Source organism: Solanum stenotomum, chromosome 1 (genome assembly GCF_019186545.1).
Source record: "Solanum stenotomum isolate F172 chromosome 1, ASM1918654v1, whole genome shotgun sequence".
Lineage (NCBI taxonomy): Eukaryota > Viridiplantae > Streptophyta > Magnoliopsida > Solanales > Solanaceae > Solanum > Solanum stenotomum.
Genome location: NC_064282.1, coordinates 85,810,961 through 85,826,155, shown reverse-complemented (window position 1 = coordinate 85,826,155; position 15,195 = coordinate 85,810,961). Strand labels below are relative to the sequence as shown.

The 15,195-nt window shown below is 33.2% G+C and overlaps 2 protein-coding genes across 2 annotated transcripts in view; both read left to right on the top strand.

Annotated features, from left to right (window-relative positions):
* The window catches only part of LOC125864367 (sphinganine C4-monooxygenase 1-like), a 752,368-nt gene that overhangs the window by 63,047 nt on the left and 674,126 nt on the right, over positions 1–15,195 (top strand). The window lies entirely within an intron of this gene.
* LOC125858163 (uncharacterized) lies at positions 9,651–11,395 on the top strand. The gene is made up of 2 exons (XM_049537853.1): positions 9,651–9,919; positions 11,275–11,395. Exons 1-2 carry the CDS (start codon positions 9,651–9,653, stop codon positions 11,393–11,395), a joined length of 390 nt encoding a protein of 129 aa, XP_049393810.1.

The following is a 15,195-nucleotide window of genomic DNA, read 5'->3' as shown; positions in this document are numbered from 1 at the left end:
TTGTATTAGTCTTGTCGGAAAAAATGGATACTCACCGGATTTTTTTGACTCAATCTGATTATTATTATTATTATTATTATTATTATTATTATTATTATTATTATTATTTCTGCAAATAAAGAAGGTAAGCCATCAATAAATTTGGCTTTCTAGAATTCTAAACCATTTTCGGGAAGTTCCATGACCCGACTTAAATAAGTGTCTTTATACCATCTAAACTCACCTAAATGTCTACATCTAAGACCATTTAGAAGAGATCTAATGGTTTCATATTGATTAATAAATCTACCACTAAAATGTTCAAGAATAGTCAAAATAAGTGTATACACAACGTCTTCTCTATTTTGAACAAGGGAAAAGCCTAAATTATCAACTCCTTCATTTACTGCCTTAGCATTAATAACTGCTACTCTCGCATCAGAGGGCATATAATTATCCGACCATCCTCTTAGTTGACCGGTAAATCCTGCAATAATCATCTTGCAAATGGTTTTGTCAGTGGTACTAACACTTTTGCAGATAGTAGCATACATAAGCATCTTATGAACCATAATCGTCAACTGCCTATCAGTTAACCCATCGAGATTCCATTCATAAATCTCACTTCCACTATAAGAAGTGTTAGTTTGATTCCAATCTCTTTCCTCTATTAAAACATCTTGAGGAGTAGGCCTAGGATAGTAATATGTTTGCATGCTAGGTTTTCTAGCATAAGCAGTATTACCACTATTCTTCTTTGGATACCCATGAAGTTTATTAACTTCCATTTCCATTTGAGTTTTGAAATCAAAAGTGACTTTCTTCTCATCTGCAAAATCTTCAGCGAGACATATCGGTTTTGCACTTGCACCAAATTGAGAAAACTTTTTATCAAGAAGATTTTCAAGGTCGTGCAAAGGTCTAAGAATAAAATCCTAAATCTCAGGAGGCCTTTGAATATGAACATCAGACTGTTTTGACGAAGAAGCTTGTTCCGAAACTTGTTTCACAGATTTTAGCTTACTATCAATTTGAACAATCAGATTAGACAGGCTATCTAATTTTTTGTCTAGAGAACAAACATGTTCACCAATAACTTTGACATATAGGCCCAAATAATTATTTTGAGAAATAAGACGATTGATTTCATTTATACTTACCGCGGCGACCTCATTATCAATAAATTTATGAAAAACAGTAAAAGTAATACCAGTATTATTTGGTAAAATAAACGGAGCTTGAGGATGATAAATGGATTGAATAATATTACCCGATTCATCTTTGTAAGATCGTTCAAGAACGTTGATGAATAAAGGCAAATAAGTGGTTATAAACCAAGGCACAAAAAACATAATATGATTATGTAATGCACAAGTTTCATAAAACTCTTGAGAAATATTATTTAAATCTTCTTTACTATAAGTGTCAAAAAACCAAGTTTTAAACCGGTTTAATTTTTCATTTAAAAATTCGTTTTGAATATATTTTCTTGCCAGTGAACCTGGACTAAAAACAATTTGTTGTTCACTCATCATTAAGTATCATTAAGATTAAAATCCATCTCAGATACAGAAGGAATATCCTTATCAGAAATATCAGATGCTTTATCATTCGTTTGAACAATGTTTAACCGAGGATCAATTTTAATTTTTTGTTTTTCTGCAGATATAACTGTTGATAAAGTATGTAATGAAGCAGCGCAATTTCTTGCTGGACCATAACAAGGTTCTATCGGAGAAATATGTTGAATAACCAGTCTTCTATCAGAAGCAAAAGAATGTGTACTATAATGAACACTTTTTTCATCAAACTGCATACAAATTTTTCCATCAGAATTTTGACTAATATGAGAATATTCAGAATTAGTGACAGCATCGGTCATTTGCTCAGGGGGTTTAACAGAATCTAAAATCTAAGTGGTAGGAAAATTAATTTCTTCCCATTTTATAGGTCTTCTAGTAGTGACCTTAGATCTGGCGAAATTAGTTTCTACTAAAATAGTTTGATCAGATGTATCATATAACTTACATCTAGGATTCAAAGTAGCAAGTAATTTATAATAGATTCTATACGACAAGCAAATCAATTCAGATCCAGGTGCATAGTTATAACCATGTGTTTTAACATTCAAGGTTAAAGCATCTAATATATTAGAATCATTCAAAGATAACTGCAAATTGGGCTGAGCATTAAAATAAACTGGACCATAAGCCACCGTAGATTCTATCGAACCCATCAAGGATTGATGAAAATTTAAATTCCTCGCATCTCGTAGAGAAGCTAAGAAAGTCTCTGGTAACCCTTTAAGAGTTAAAGGTTTAAAAGCAATTTGAACCATGCCAATATGCAAAAATTTATACTGAGATTTATATAATTCAATATCACGCTTATTTAATAAACGAATAGTTTGTTCGGACGAGTTTAGCGCCAAGGATTGTTCAGTTGTTTTAATCAATTGTTTATTAGAAATCTTATCAAACCAATCATAATCATAAATGGTTTTTATATTAACTTTCGGAATAGTCCATTTGTTTAACAAATCAAGGTTTTGAGGTATATCTACCTCTTCTAGTCGAGTGCTTTTAATATCTTCTTGATCCATAAAAGAGAGAATATATCTATGCCGAAATTCTTCACATCAATTATATATATACCATGAAAGTGCCTAGGCTCTGATACCAACGTTACAAGATCACTGACCTGGTGGTGGTCCGCCCAGTCATAGATCAAGCAAGTCAATATCTGATACCAACGTTACAGGATCACTGACCTGGTGGTGGTCCGCCCAGTCATAGATCAAGCAAGTCAATATCCTTAGAGGTAGTCCAACTACATAAGAATCGAAATACACAAGAATTTTAACATAGCTTCTCAGACTGCATGGTTTAATTATTTTACCCAAGCAAAGGACCTGTCAAGAAGCTAATACATACTTTCGTTAAGCCCATGTGTCTGATAGTTCTAACCGGGTATGAGGCGCCCTACTTATCAAACTCAATTTCGGGCTAAAACCACGGCTCATCAGACGGAGTCATAAAGACAATATTATTATTATCATCCTCAGTCTCATCAAGACCGTCATATGGATCTTCTTCATCATCCAGCACTCTTATTATACAGAGAAGAGGAATGAGTTTAGTTAAACTAAATTCAAAATCACAAGAGAAAACCTCTTCATCAATACATCTAGAAGATATTCCTGAAAATAATCCGTTATATGCTCAATTACAAGAATATATAACCCAAAAGCAAAGTAATACTTTTGCTTCAATAGCCAGAAAAGATACTATTGATGATATGAAAACCTATGAAAAGGTAGAAAAAAGAGAAATGATATTTCTCTTAGAAAATTCTGATATACAGAGGAGAGAAGAACCTTGGAAGATATTCCAAAGGTACTTACTTAATGGACTATACTTCCCGGGTGAGTCATACAAAACTAGGAAGTATTATGAAACTTTGTTGATAAGCACTGGTGTTGAATTCCAACACTTCGCAGGATACAATACAGGTGAGAATGTTTATAACTTCTCTAAAATGATTATTAAACAGATTATCCACATTGAAGATTGGGGTATTTTCTCAATGACAGAAATACAAGTTAGTCTTGACAATGTGAAGGTGAGTTTCACATATTGGGATTATATCCAGGCTTTTGATAAAGTCCTCTGTTACAACAATGAAAGACATAAACATACATGGTTTATAAAGGTATGTGCAAAGATATTTGCTAGTCCTATACCTAATTGGTTTTTGAACTGGTGGTCCTACCACGGGCCGACAATAAAAATATTGCCCGAACCATTTCTTAAGTTATACAAAAAATGGGTGAAGATTTCTCTAGATCTTAACAGATTATATCATCAAGAGCACATTTCTTATTTACAATAAATTGAACAGATATGTTTCTTTATAGAATTTTCTATTCCATGGATCCGCAAATGGGTTCTAGATGTGGATTTTACTGAAGAACAAATCCCCTGTTTATATTGCACTTATTATAATAACTTCTGGGATAAACTAATGAAAAAGGATCCGCAAACAAAGTCAATATATGGACAAGAACTGTTGGATCAGATTGCAACAACTATTAAAGAATATAAATCGATTCCTAATAAAGGAATTGTAGCTGAAGACTCAACTTCGGTAAAGCATATGGCTCGAAGGATTTCCAATCATGATGAAGAAGAGCAAAATCAAATGATTTTGAATTACCTAGAAGATGTAAAAAAGACTCTTCTTTCAAATTTAAATCATTATGCAAAATCAGACTCCTCAATGCGTAGTGAGACTAGTTAAGATATGCACAAAGCTCAACAAATTGAAGAAGAAGAACCAGCAGAGGCACTAAGAAAGGCTGAAGAACTTTTGGCAAAAATAAGGGACAAAACTCAGTAATGCAAAGCACTACCAACAGTGGATGTACTGTGTAGGCCCCATATAAGGGACCCATTTTTAATATTGTAAAGCATTACCAACAGTGAATGTACTGTGCAGACCCCATATAAGGGACCCGTTGTTACTATTCCTAGATGCCTTTATGAATCTATAAATAGAGGCTTTTATTTTAGGAGAGCAGCAGGTTTTAGAAACCAACTTTTCTCTCTACTTTCTCTCTCTCTCTCCTTTGTAAAGTTTGAAGTATTTGTGAGTTTGCCGGACTTTGGCCGGAGAATAAAAGTGTGATGTTTGTTCCTAAGGTAATCTCTCTTAATTATCTTTCTTATTTATTTAATAAATCTCCTATTTAAGCCGTGACTATGTCAGGCTAAAGACTTATATCTCTGCCGGATAACTAACTTCAATTTTATATATACCATGAAAGATCTAGACTTTATTTAAATATGCATAAATTCATATATGATTTTTTGACTTGGTTCCGAGATAGTGGTACAGTCAGATTCAATACAACAAGTTAATGACTTTGTCTTAGTGACTCCGTTTAGCCAGCCGTGGTCTTAGCCCGCAAAATGAGTTAAAAAGGCGTGTCATACTCGGTTAGAACTGCTAGACACATGGGCTCATTGACAATACGTATTTGAATCTAGACAGACCCCTTGCTTGGGTAAAAGGATTAGATCCTTCCATACAGTCATCAAATTATATAAGAATTTATATGTATTTCGATTCGGATTATTCTTTGAATTCGGATGTTAACAAGCTAGATTGAAGATGACCGTGCAGACTACCGCCCGTCTTCTGAGATCTTGTTTCGTTGGTATCAGAGCCTAGGACTTTCATGGTAAATATTTAAATAGATTTAAAGTATTTCGGCATAGATATATTTCTCTCTTTTGATCATGGATCTAGGAGACACTTGTACTAAAAGTACTCGTTTGGAAGAGGTAGATATACCTCAAAATCTCGATTTGTTAAACAAATGGACTATTCCAAAAGTTAATATTAGAACTATTTATGATTATGGTTGGTTTGATAAAATTTCAATAAACAGTTAATTAGAACAACTGAGAAATCTTTGGCGTTAAACTCGTCTGAACAGACTATTCGTTTATTAAATAAACGTGATATTGATTTATATAGATCTCAATATAAATTTTTGCATATTGGCATGGTACAAATTGCTTTCAAACCATTAACCCTTAAAGGGTTACCCGAGACTTTCTTAGCAGCTTTACGAGATGCAAGAAATTTGAATTTTAGACAATCTTTAATGGGTTCGATAGAATCCACAGTGGCGTATGGTCCTGTTTATTTTAATGCTCAACCAAATCTGCAATTATCGTTAACAAATTCTAATATATTAGATGCTTTGACTTTGGATGTTAAAACGCATGGTTATAATTATACAGTTGGTTCTGAGTTAATTTTCTTATCTTATAGGATCTATTTTAAATTACTCGCTACTTTGAATCCTAGATGTAAATTATATGATACATCTGATCAAACTATTTTGGTAGAAACTAATTTCGCCAAATCTAAGGTCACTACTAGAAGACCTATAAAGTGGGAAGAAATTAACTTTCCTACTACTTGGATTTTAGATTCTGTTATACCCCCAGAACATTTGGCAAATGCCGTCACTAATTCTGAATAATCTCATATCAATCAAAATTCAGATGGAAAAATCTGTATGCAGTTTGATGATAAAAGTATTCCTTATAATAGACATTCTTTTGCTTCCGATAGACGATTGGCTATCCAACATATTTCTCCTATAGAACCTTGTTATGGTCCAGCTAGAAATCGCGCTGCTTCTTTAAATACTCTATCGACAGTTATATCTACAGAAAAACAAAAGATTAAAATTGATCCTCGTTTAAATATTGTTCAAACAAATGATAAATCGTCTGATGTTTCTGATAAGGATATTCCTTCTGTTTACGAAATGGAATTTAATCCTAATGATAGTTGGTGATAACTGAACACCAAATTGATTTTAGTCCAGGTTCACTGGCAAGAAAATATATTCAAAACGATTTTTCAAATAAAAAATGGGATAGGCTTAAAACTTGGTTTTTCGACACTTATAGTGAAGATGATTTAAATAATATTTCTCAAGAGTTTTATGAAACTTGTGCTCTGCATAATCATATTATGTTTTTTGTACCCTGGTTTATAACCACCTACTTACCTTTATTCATCAATGTTCTTGAACGATCGTATAAAGATGAAACAGGTAATATTATTAAATCTATTTATCCTCCTCAAGCTCCGTTCATTTTACCGAATAATATAGGTATAACCTTTACTGCATTTCAAAGCTTTATTGAAAACGAGGTTGCAGCAGTAAGTATCAATGAGATTAATCGAATTATTTCTCAAAATAATTATTTGGGTCTTTATGTTAAAGTCATTGGCGAACATATTTGTTCTCTTGATAATAAGTTAGATAAACTTATTACTTTGATAACTCAAATTGATGATAAATTGAAAGCTGAGAAGCCAGTTGCTGGTATTGCATCTAAGTTAAAACAGCCTGACGTTCCTATTCAAAGGCCTCCTGAGATACATGATTTCATTCTTAGACCTCTTCATTATCTTAAAAGTCTTCTTGATAAGAAGTTTTCAGAATTCGGTGCAAGTGCAAAACCTATAAGTATTGCTGAAGATTTTGCAGATGAAATGGAAATCACTTTCGATTTTAAAGGACAAGTGGAGATGGAAGTTAATAAACTTCGTGGGTATCCTAAAAAGAATAGTGGTTATGCTAGAAAACCTAGTGTGCAAACCTACTACTACCCTAGGCCCACACCGCAAGATGTTCTTATAGAAGAAAGAGATTGGAATAAAACTAACACTTCTTATAGTGGAAGTGAGATTTATGAATGCAATCTAGACGGGTTAACATATAGGCAGTTAACAATCTTGGTTCATAGAATGCTCATGTATGCTACTATATGCAAAAGTGTTAATAACACTGATAGGACTATTTGCAAGATGATCATTGCAGGTTTTACTGGTCAAATAAGAGGCTGGTGGGATAACTATATGACTATGGAGGCAAAGGCAGCGGTTATAAATGCTAAATCTGCCAATGAAGGAGTTGATAACCTAGGATTTGCCTTAGTCAAAAATAGAGAAGACGCAGTGTATACCTTAGTCTTAACCATCCTAGAACATTTTAGTGGTAGATTTATCAATCAGTATGAAACCGTCAGATCTCTTCTCAATGGCTTGAGATGTAGACATTTAGGTGAATTTAGATGGTATAAAGATACTTATTTAAGTCGGGTAATGGAACTTTCCGAAAATGGATTAGAATTTTGGAATGCCAAATTCATAGATGGCTTACCACCTTTATTTGCTGAAAGAGTTAAGAAAACTCTGAGAGACTCTCAAGAGATTATTCCTTATAGCAATTATACTTATGGAAAACTTATTGGAGCTTGTACTCAAGAAGGCATAAATTTGTGCAATGAGTTAAAACTCTCTAGACAGCTTAAAATGGACAAGCTAAGAGAAAAATCTCAATTAGGAGATTTTTGTACACAATTTGATTTACCAGATGCTTCTAAAGGTACCAAACATGAGACTTCTAAGTCTGAACACCATAGATCTCATCGAATGAGAAGAAGATCTAGGAGAAGATCTAGAGAAGAAAGAGAAGAGCGTAAGGCTCATCGTAAATCTCATAGATTTACTAAGAATAGGTCAAAAAGAGATCTTGATAAGATCAAGTGCTACAAGTGTGGGAAATTTGGACATATAGCTCCAAATTGTAAACTAGAAAAGCTTAAAGCTTTGGAACTAGATGAAGATATTCAAGAAAAGGTTTATAGTTTCCTTTATACTTCTGGTTCCGAGTCAGACTACGAAGAGTCTGAAGCAAGTTATTCAACGAAAGATGATCAACTCGAGTCTTCTAACAAAGAACAACAGGACCCAAATGATTCTTGTAAATGTCATGGTGATATCTGTAATTGTGAACATGGCGAGTTTTATAAACTACAATCTCAGTTCGAAGATATGAACTTATTCACCATAACTACAGACAATGTTATAGAGCTTCTTAAAGAAGTTACTGATAACACTCTTCGTGAAAAGATCATTTAGTTAGCAACTAGTAAAACTAGCTCTTCAGCACACAACATTCCTGATGATAAAAAGGTTAAAGATGATTTTGTTTATTCTGCTCCCTATTCTTTGTCTGAAGTTCATAATAGACTTTCATCTAAACAAACTATGGTAGTTCGTGATTCTTTTTTTGATGACTTAAAAGGAGAAATTGAACATTTAAAAGAAGAAATTAAATTTCTTAAACAAAATCATATTATTTGTGATCACCGTCTTACTCAAATTGAGTCTGCTAATAGCAAAGGAAAAACTAAGGTTGATGATGATCCAGTTGAAGAAAATACTCTTGCTAAACCAATAAATATTGACCCTAAACAAAATATGTTTTTAGGAATGATGCAAGTCGTTACAGCTCATAAATGGTATGTTAAATGTACTATTTTAATTGATAATTCTTTTTCTATATCTAATATTGCCATGATTGATAGTGGAGCTGATGTAAGTTGCATTCAGGAAGGACTAGTGCCTACTAAATATTTTGAGAAAACTACTCATATGGTAAAATCCGCATCTGGACATGCTTTAGATATAAAGTATAAATTATCCAACACTCGTATTTGCCAAAATAAAGTTTGTATTTCTCACTTCTTTTTTTTTTTTTTTTTGATTTGCACCGGGTGTCCGAGTCTCTTTGAGCCCCGACTAATCCCGGGGGTGCACAGGCCCTCGGCAAGGAGTTTCCCGCAAGTGCACCACGGTTAATTCAGGTTTTACCCAGTCCGATGGCCCTCAGAAATTGTTTGCACCTAGTGGGTTTCGAACTTGAGACCTTGAAAGGGAGCAAACCTCAAGGCTCAAGTCAATTGCCAGCAGGCCAACCCCTGAGGGTTTGTATTTCTCACTTCTTTTTCTTGGTAAAAAATCAGTTATATCCTCCTATCATTTTAGGAACTCCATTTATAAATGCTATTTATCCCTTTACCAATATAAATGCTAAACGATTTTCGGCCACTTATAAAGATCGTAATATTAGTTATACTTTTATCACTGAACCTGTTTCTCGTGATATTAATGCTTTGATTGAAATGAAACAAAAGCATATTAATTATTTGCAGCTTGAAATTTTTAGTATGAATATATTCGATACTTTGAAAGCTACTAAAGTACAGGAGAAGATTAAAATAATCTCTGAACAAATGGCCATTGATATTTGTGCCGATCATCCTAGTGCTATTTGGAATCGAAAAAAGCACATTGTGACTCTTCCATATGAAGATGATTTCTCTGAGGAAAATATTCCTACGAAATCTCGTCCTTGCCAAATGAATTCCGAATTAGTTGAATTCTGCAAAAAGGAGATCGATAATCTGTTACAAAAAGGTTTGATAAAACCTTTCAAGTCACCTTGGTCTTGTACTGCCTTTTATGTTAATAATGCAGCAGAGAAAGAACGTGGTGTCCCCAGGTTAGTTATAAATTACAAACCTTTAAACAAATATTTAAAATGGATTAGATATCCTATTCCGAATAAAAGAGATTTACTATCAAGATTATATGACGCCAATATATTTTCAAAATTTGATTTAAAATCAGGATATCGGCAGATTCAACTATTTAAAGAACATTCGTATAAAACTGCTTTTAATGTCCCGTTTGGACAATACGAATGGAATGTAATGCCATTTGGTTTGAAAAACGCCCCTTCTGAATTCAAAAGATCATGAAAGATATTTTTAATCCTTATTTGGATTTCATTATAATTTATATTGATGATATTTTAGTTTATTCAAAGACTCTTGAAATGCATATCAAACATCTGGATAGTTTTAAGAAAATAGTTATTCAAAATGGTTTGGTAATATCTAAACCTAAGATGAGTCTTTTTCAAACTGAAGTAAGGTTCTTGAGTCATCTAATTTGCCAGGGAAAGATAACTCTCATTCAGCGATCTATTGAATTCGCATCAAAGTTTACTGATATAATTACTGATAGGACGCAATTACAGCATTTTTTGGGAAGTTTAAATTATATTTCTCCCTTTTACAAGAACTTGTGTCGCAATCTAGCTCTGTTATACGACAGGCTGAAAAAGGAGCATAAAAAACTGTGGACTGATAGTCTCACAAATCTTGTTAAAGCAATCAAAGAAAGAGTTAAGTCTTTACCTTGCTTAACCCTTGCCAATCCTGCTTGGCCTAAGATTGTAGAGACTGATGCGTCCAATATGGGTTATGGTGGAATTCTAAAACAAATTAATCCACATGATAAGCATGAATACCTTATTCGTTTTCATTCAGGAAAATGGAGCGATGCTCAACAAAAATATGCAACGGTAGCTCAGGAAATGTTAACTATCGTAAAATGTGTTTTAAAATTTCAGGATGATCTATACAACCAGAAATTCATGATAAGAACAGATGCTCAATCAGTCAAGTATATGTTTGACAAAGACTTTAAACATGATGCGTCAAAATTAATGTTTGCAAGGTGGCAAGCACAATTAGCACCTTTTGATTTTGAGATTCTATATAAGAAAGGAAGTGATAACTCTCTCCCCGACTTCTTATCAAGAGAATACATTCAAAAATAAGTGAATATAGTAGTTTTTCATAAAGATATAATGATATTCCTATCTCTATGTTTTTTACTGAAAAAAGATTGATTACTATTCTAAAGGTTCTTCCTCTTAATCGAGATGTAAAAGAACTTATTTGCTAGAAAATTATAGATGGAATGTTGATAGATCTATTCAAATCAATAGAAGAAACGAACACTTATTATGACGCGTATTGGGTCTAAAACTCATTGTTTCATTTGCAGAATGAAACACCCTTGGATGACTAAGGGTAGAGGCAGAGGCAGAGGCAGAGGAAGATCATCCTCAGTCTCATCAAGATCGTCCTATGGATCTTCTTCATCATTCAGCACTCCTATTATATAGAGAGGAGGAATGAGTTTAGTTAAATTAAATTCAAAATCACAAGAGAAAACCTCTTCATCAATACATCTGGAAGATATTCCAAAAAATAACCCGTTATATGCTCAATTACAAGAATATATAACCCAAAAGCAAAGTAATACTTTTGCTTCAATAGCGAGAGAAGATACTATTGATGATATCAAAACCTACGAAAAGGTAGAAAAAAGAGAAATGATATTTCTCTTAGAAAATTCTGATATACAGAGGAGAGAAGAACCTTGGAAGATATTCCAAAGGTACTTACTTAATGGACTATACTTCCCGGGTGAGTCATACAAAACTAGGAAGTATTATGAAACTTTGTTAATAAGCACTGGTGTTGAATTCCAACACTTCGCAGGATCAATACAGGTGAGAATGTTTATAACTTCTCTAAAATGATTATTAAACAGATTATCCACATTGAATATTGGGGTATTTCCTCAATGACAGAAAGACAAGTTAGTCTTAACAATGTGAAGGTGAGTTTCACATATTGGGATTATATCCAGGCTTTTGATAAAGTCCTCTGTTACAACAATGAAAGACATAAACATACATGGTTTATAAAGGTATGTGCAAAGATATTTGCTAGTCCTATACCTAATTGGTTTTTGAACTGGTGGTCATACCACGGGCCGACAATAAAAATATTGCCCGAACCATTTCTTAAGTTATACAAAGAATGGATGAAGATTTCTCCAGATCTTAACAGATTATATCATCAAGAGCACATTTCTTATTTACAACAAATTGAACAGATATGTTTCTTTATAGAATTTTCTATTCCATGGATCCACAAATGGGTTCCAGAGGTGGATTTTACTGAAGAACAAATCCCCTGTTTGTATCGCACTTATTATAATAACTTCTGGGATAAACTAATGAAAAAGTATCCGCAAATAAAGTCAATATATGGACAAGAACTGTTGGATCAGATTGCAACAACTATTAAAGAATATAAATCGATTTCTAATAAAGGAATTGTAACTGATGACTCAACTTCGGTAAAGCATATGGCTCGAAGGATTTCCAATCATGATGAAGAAGAGCAAAATCAAATGATTTTGAATTACCTAGAAGATGTATAAAAGACTTTTCTTTCAAATTTAAATCATTATGCAAAATCAGACTCCTCAATGCATAGTGAGACTAGTTAAGATATGCACGAAGCTCAACAAATTGAAGAAGAAGAACCAGCAGAGGCACTAAGAAAGGCTGAAGAACTTTTGGCAAAAATAAGGGACAAAACTCAGTAATGCAAAGCACTACCAACAGTGGATGTACTGTGTAGGCCCCATATAAGGGACCTGTTTTTACTATTGTAAAGCATTACCAACAATGAATGTACTTGTTATAAGCTTTCCATAAGTATAATTGTTATAAGGAATGATCCCTTGAGAATCTCTTAGGGTCTTCTTAACTCTTTCAGCAAATAAAGGGGGTAAGCCATCTATGAATTTGGCTTTCCAGAATTCTAGTCCATTTTCGAGAAGTTCCATTACCCGACTTAAATAAGTATCTTTATACCATCTAAATTCACCTAAATGTCTACATCTCAAGCCATTGAGAAGAGATCTGACGATTTCATACTGATTGGTAAATCTACCACTAAAATGTTCTAGAATGGTTAAGATCAAGGTATACACAACGTCTTCTCTATTTTTGACTAAGGCAAATCCTAGGTTATCAACTCCTTCAGTGGCAGCTTTAGCATTTATAACCGCTGCTTTTGCATCTATACTCATATAATTGTCCCACCAGCCTCTTAATTGACCAGTAAAACCTGCAATGATCATCTTGCAAATAGTCTTATCAGTGTTATTAACACTTTTGCAGATAGAAGCATACATGAGCATTCTATGAACTAAGATAGTTAACTGCCTATCTGTTAACCCGTCTAGATTCCATTCATAAATCTCACTTCCACTGTAAAAAGTGTTAGTTTGATTCCAATCTCTTTCTTCTATAAGAACATCTTGCGGTGTGGGCCTAGGGTAGTAGTAGGTTTGCATACTAGGTTTTCTAGCATAACCACTATTCTTTTTAGGATACCCACGAAGTTTATTAACTTCCATCTCCACTTGTCCTTTAAAATAGAAAGTGGTTTCTATTTCATCTGCAAAATCTTCAGCAATACTTATAGGTTTTGCACTTGCGCCGAATTCTGAAAACTTCTTATCAAGAAGACTTTCAAGATCATGAAGAGGTCTAAGAATGAAATCATGTATCTCAGCAACTGACTTCTCAGCTTTCAATTTATCATCAATTTGAGTTATCAAAGTAATAAGTTTATCTAACTTATTATCAAGAGAACAAATATGTTCGCCAATGACTTTAACATAAAGACCCAAATAATTATTTTGAGAAATAATTCGATTAATCTCATTGATACTTACTGCTGCAACCTCGTTTTCAATAAAGCTTTGAAATGAAGTAAAGGTTATACCTGTATTATTCGGTAAAATGAACAGAACTTGAGGAGGATAAATAGATTTAATAATATTACCTGTTTCATCTTTATACGATCGTTCAAGAACATTGATGAATAAAGGTAAGTAGGTGGTTATAAACCAGGGTACAAAAAACATAATATGATTATGCAGAGCACAAGTTTCATAAAACTCTTGAGAAATATTATTTAAATCATCTTCACTATAAGTGTCAAAAAACCAAGTTTTAAGCCTATCCCATTTTTTATTTGAAAATTCGTTTTAAATATATTTTCTTGCCAGTGAACCTGGACTAAAATCAATTTGGTGTTTAGTCATCACCAACTATTATTAGGATTAAATTCCATTTCGGAAACAGAAGGAATATTCTTATCAGAAACATCAGATGATTTATCATTTGTTTGAACAATATTTAAACGAGGATCAATTTTAATCTTTTGTTTTTCTACAGATATAACTGTCGATAGAGTATGTAAAGAAGCAGCGCGATTTCTGGCTGGACCATAACAAGGTTCTATAGGAGAAATATGTTGGATAGTCAATCGTCTATCGGAAGCAAAAGAATGTCTATTATAAGGAATACTTTTATCATCAAACTGCATACAGATTTTTCCATTTGAATTTTGATTGATATGAGAATATTCAGAATTAGTGACGGCATTTGCCAAATGTTTTGGGGGTATAACAGAATCTAAAGTCCAAGTAGCAGGAAAGTTAATTTCTTCCCACTTTATAGGTCTTCTAGTAGTGACCTTAGATCTAACGAAATTAGTTTCTACCAAAATAGTTTGATCGGATGTATCATATAATTTACATCTAGGATTCAAAATAGCGAGTAATTTAAAATAGATCCTATAAGATAAACAAATTAACTCAGAACCAACTCGGTATTATGCTACTCTCAATGAATTGAGTGATTAACTAGTTATGACTGAATTTCTGTAAATACTGGATAGCTCGAAAATAAACATGCAAATTGAGAATGCAACAATTAATCTGATAATGATGCATTCATAAACTGAGGTATGTAAAACTGAATACTGAAATATCTGACCTAGCATGTGTAATTCAAGAACTAAAGAAATACATAGCTAGGGTTCTGAAATTCATGCGATAAACTGAGCAATAACATGATAATCTGATTTGGAACACTTAAATAACTAATTCATGATGATTTGTTGAAATTCTAAAAACCCTAGGTCTGTTCATAATCATGGAATCAAGAATCTGACTGAATTCTAGGGACCTAATGGGCGAAAGGAACCCACTAGTGAAATCCCACATACCTAGTGACGAATTCCACGGAGAAATCTTTCGATTTCGGGGCTG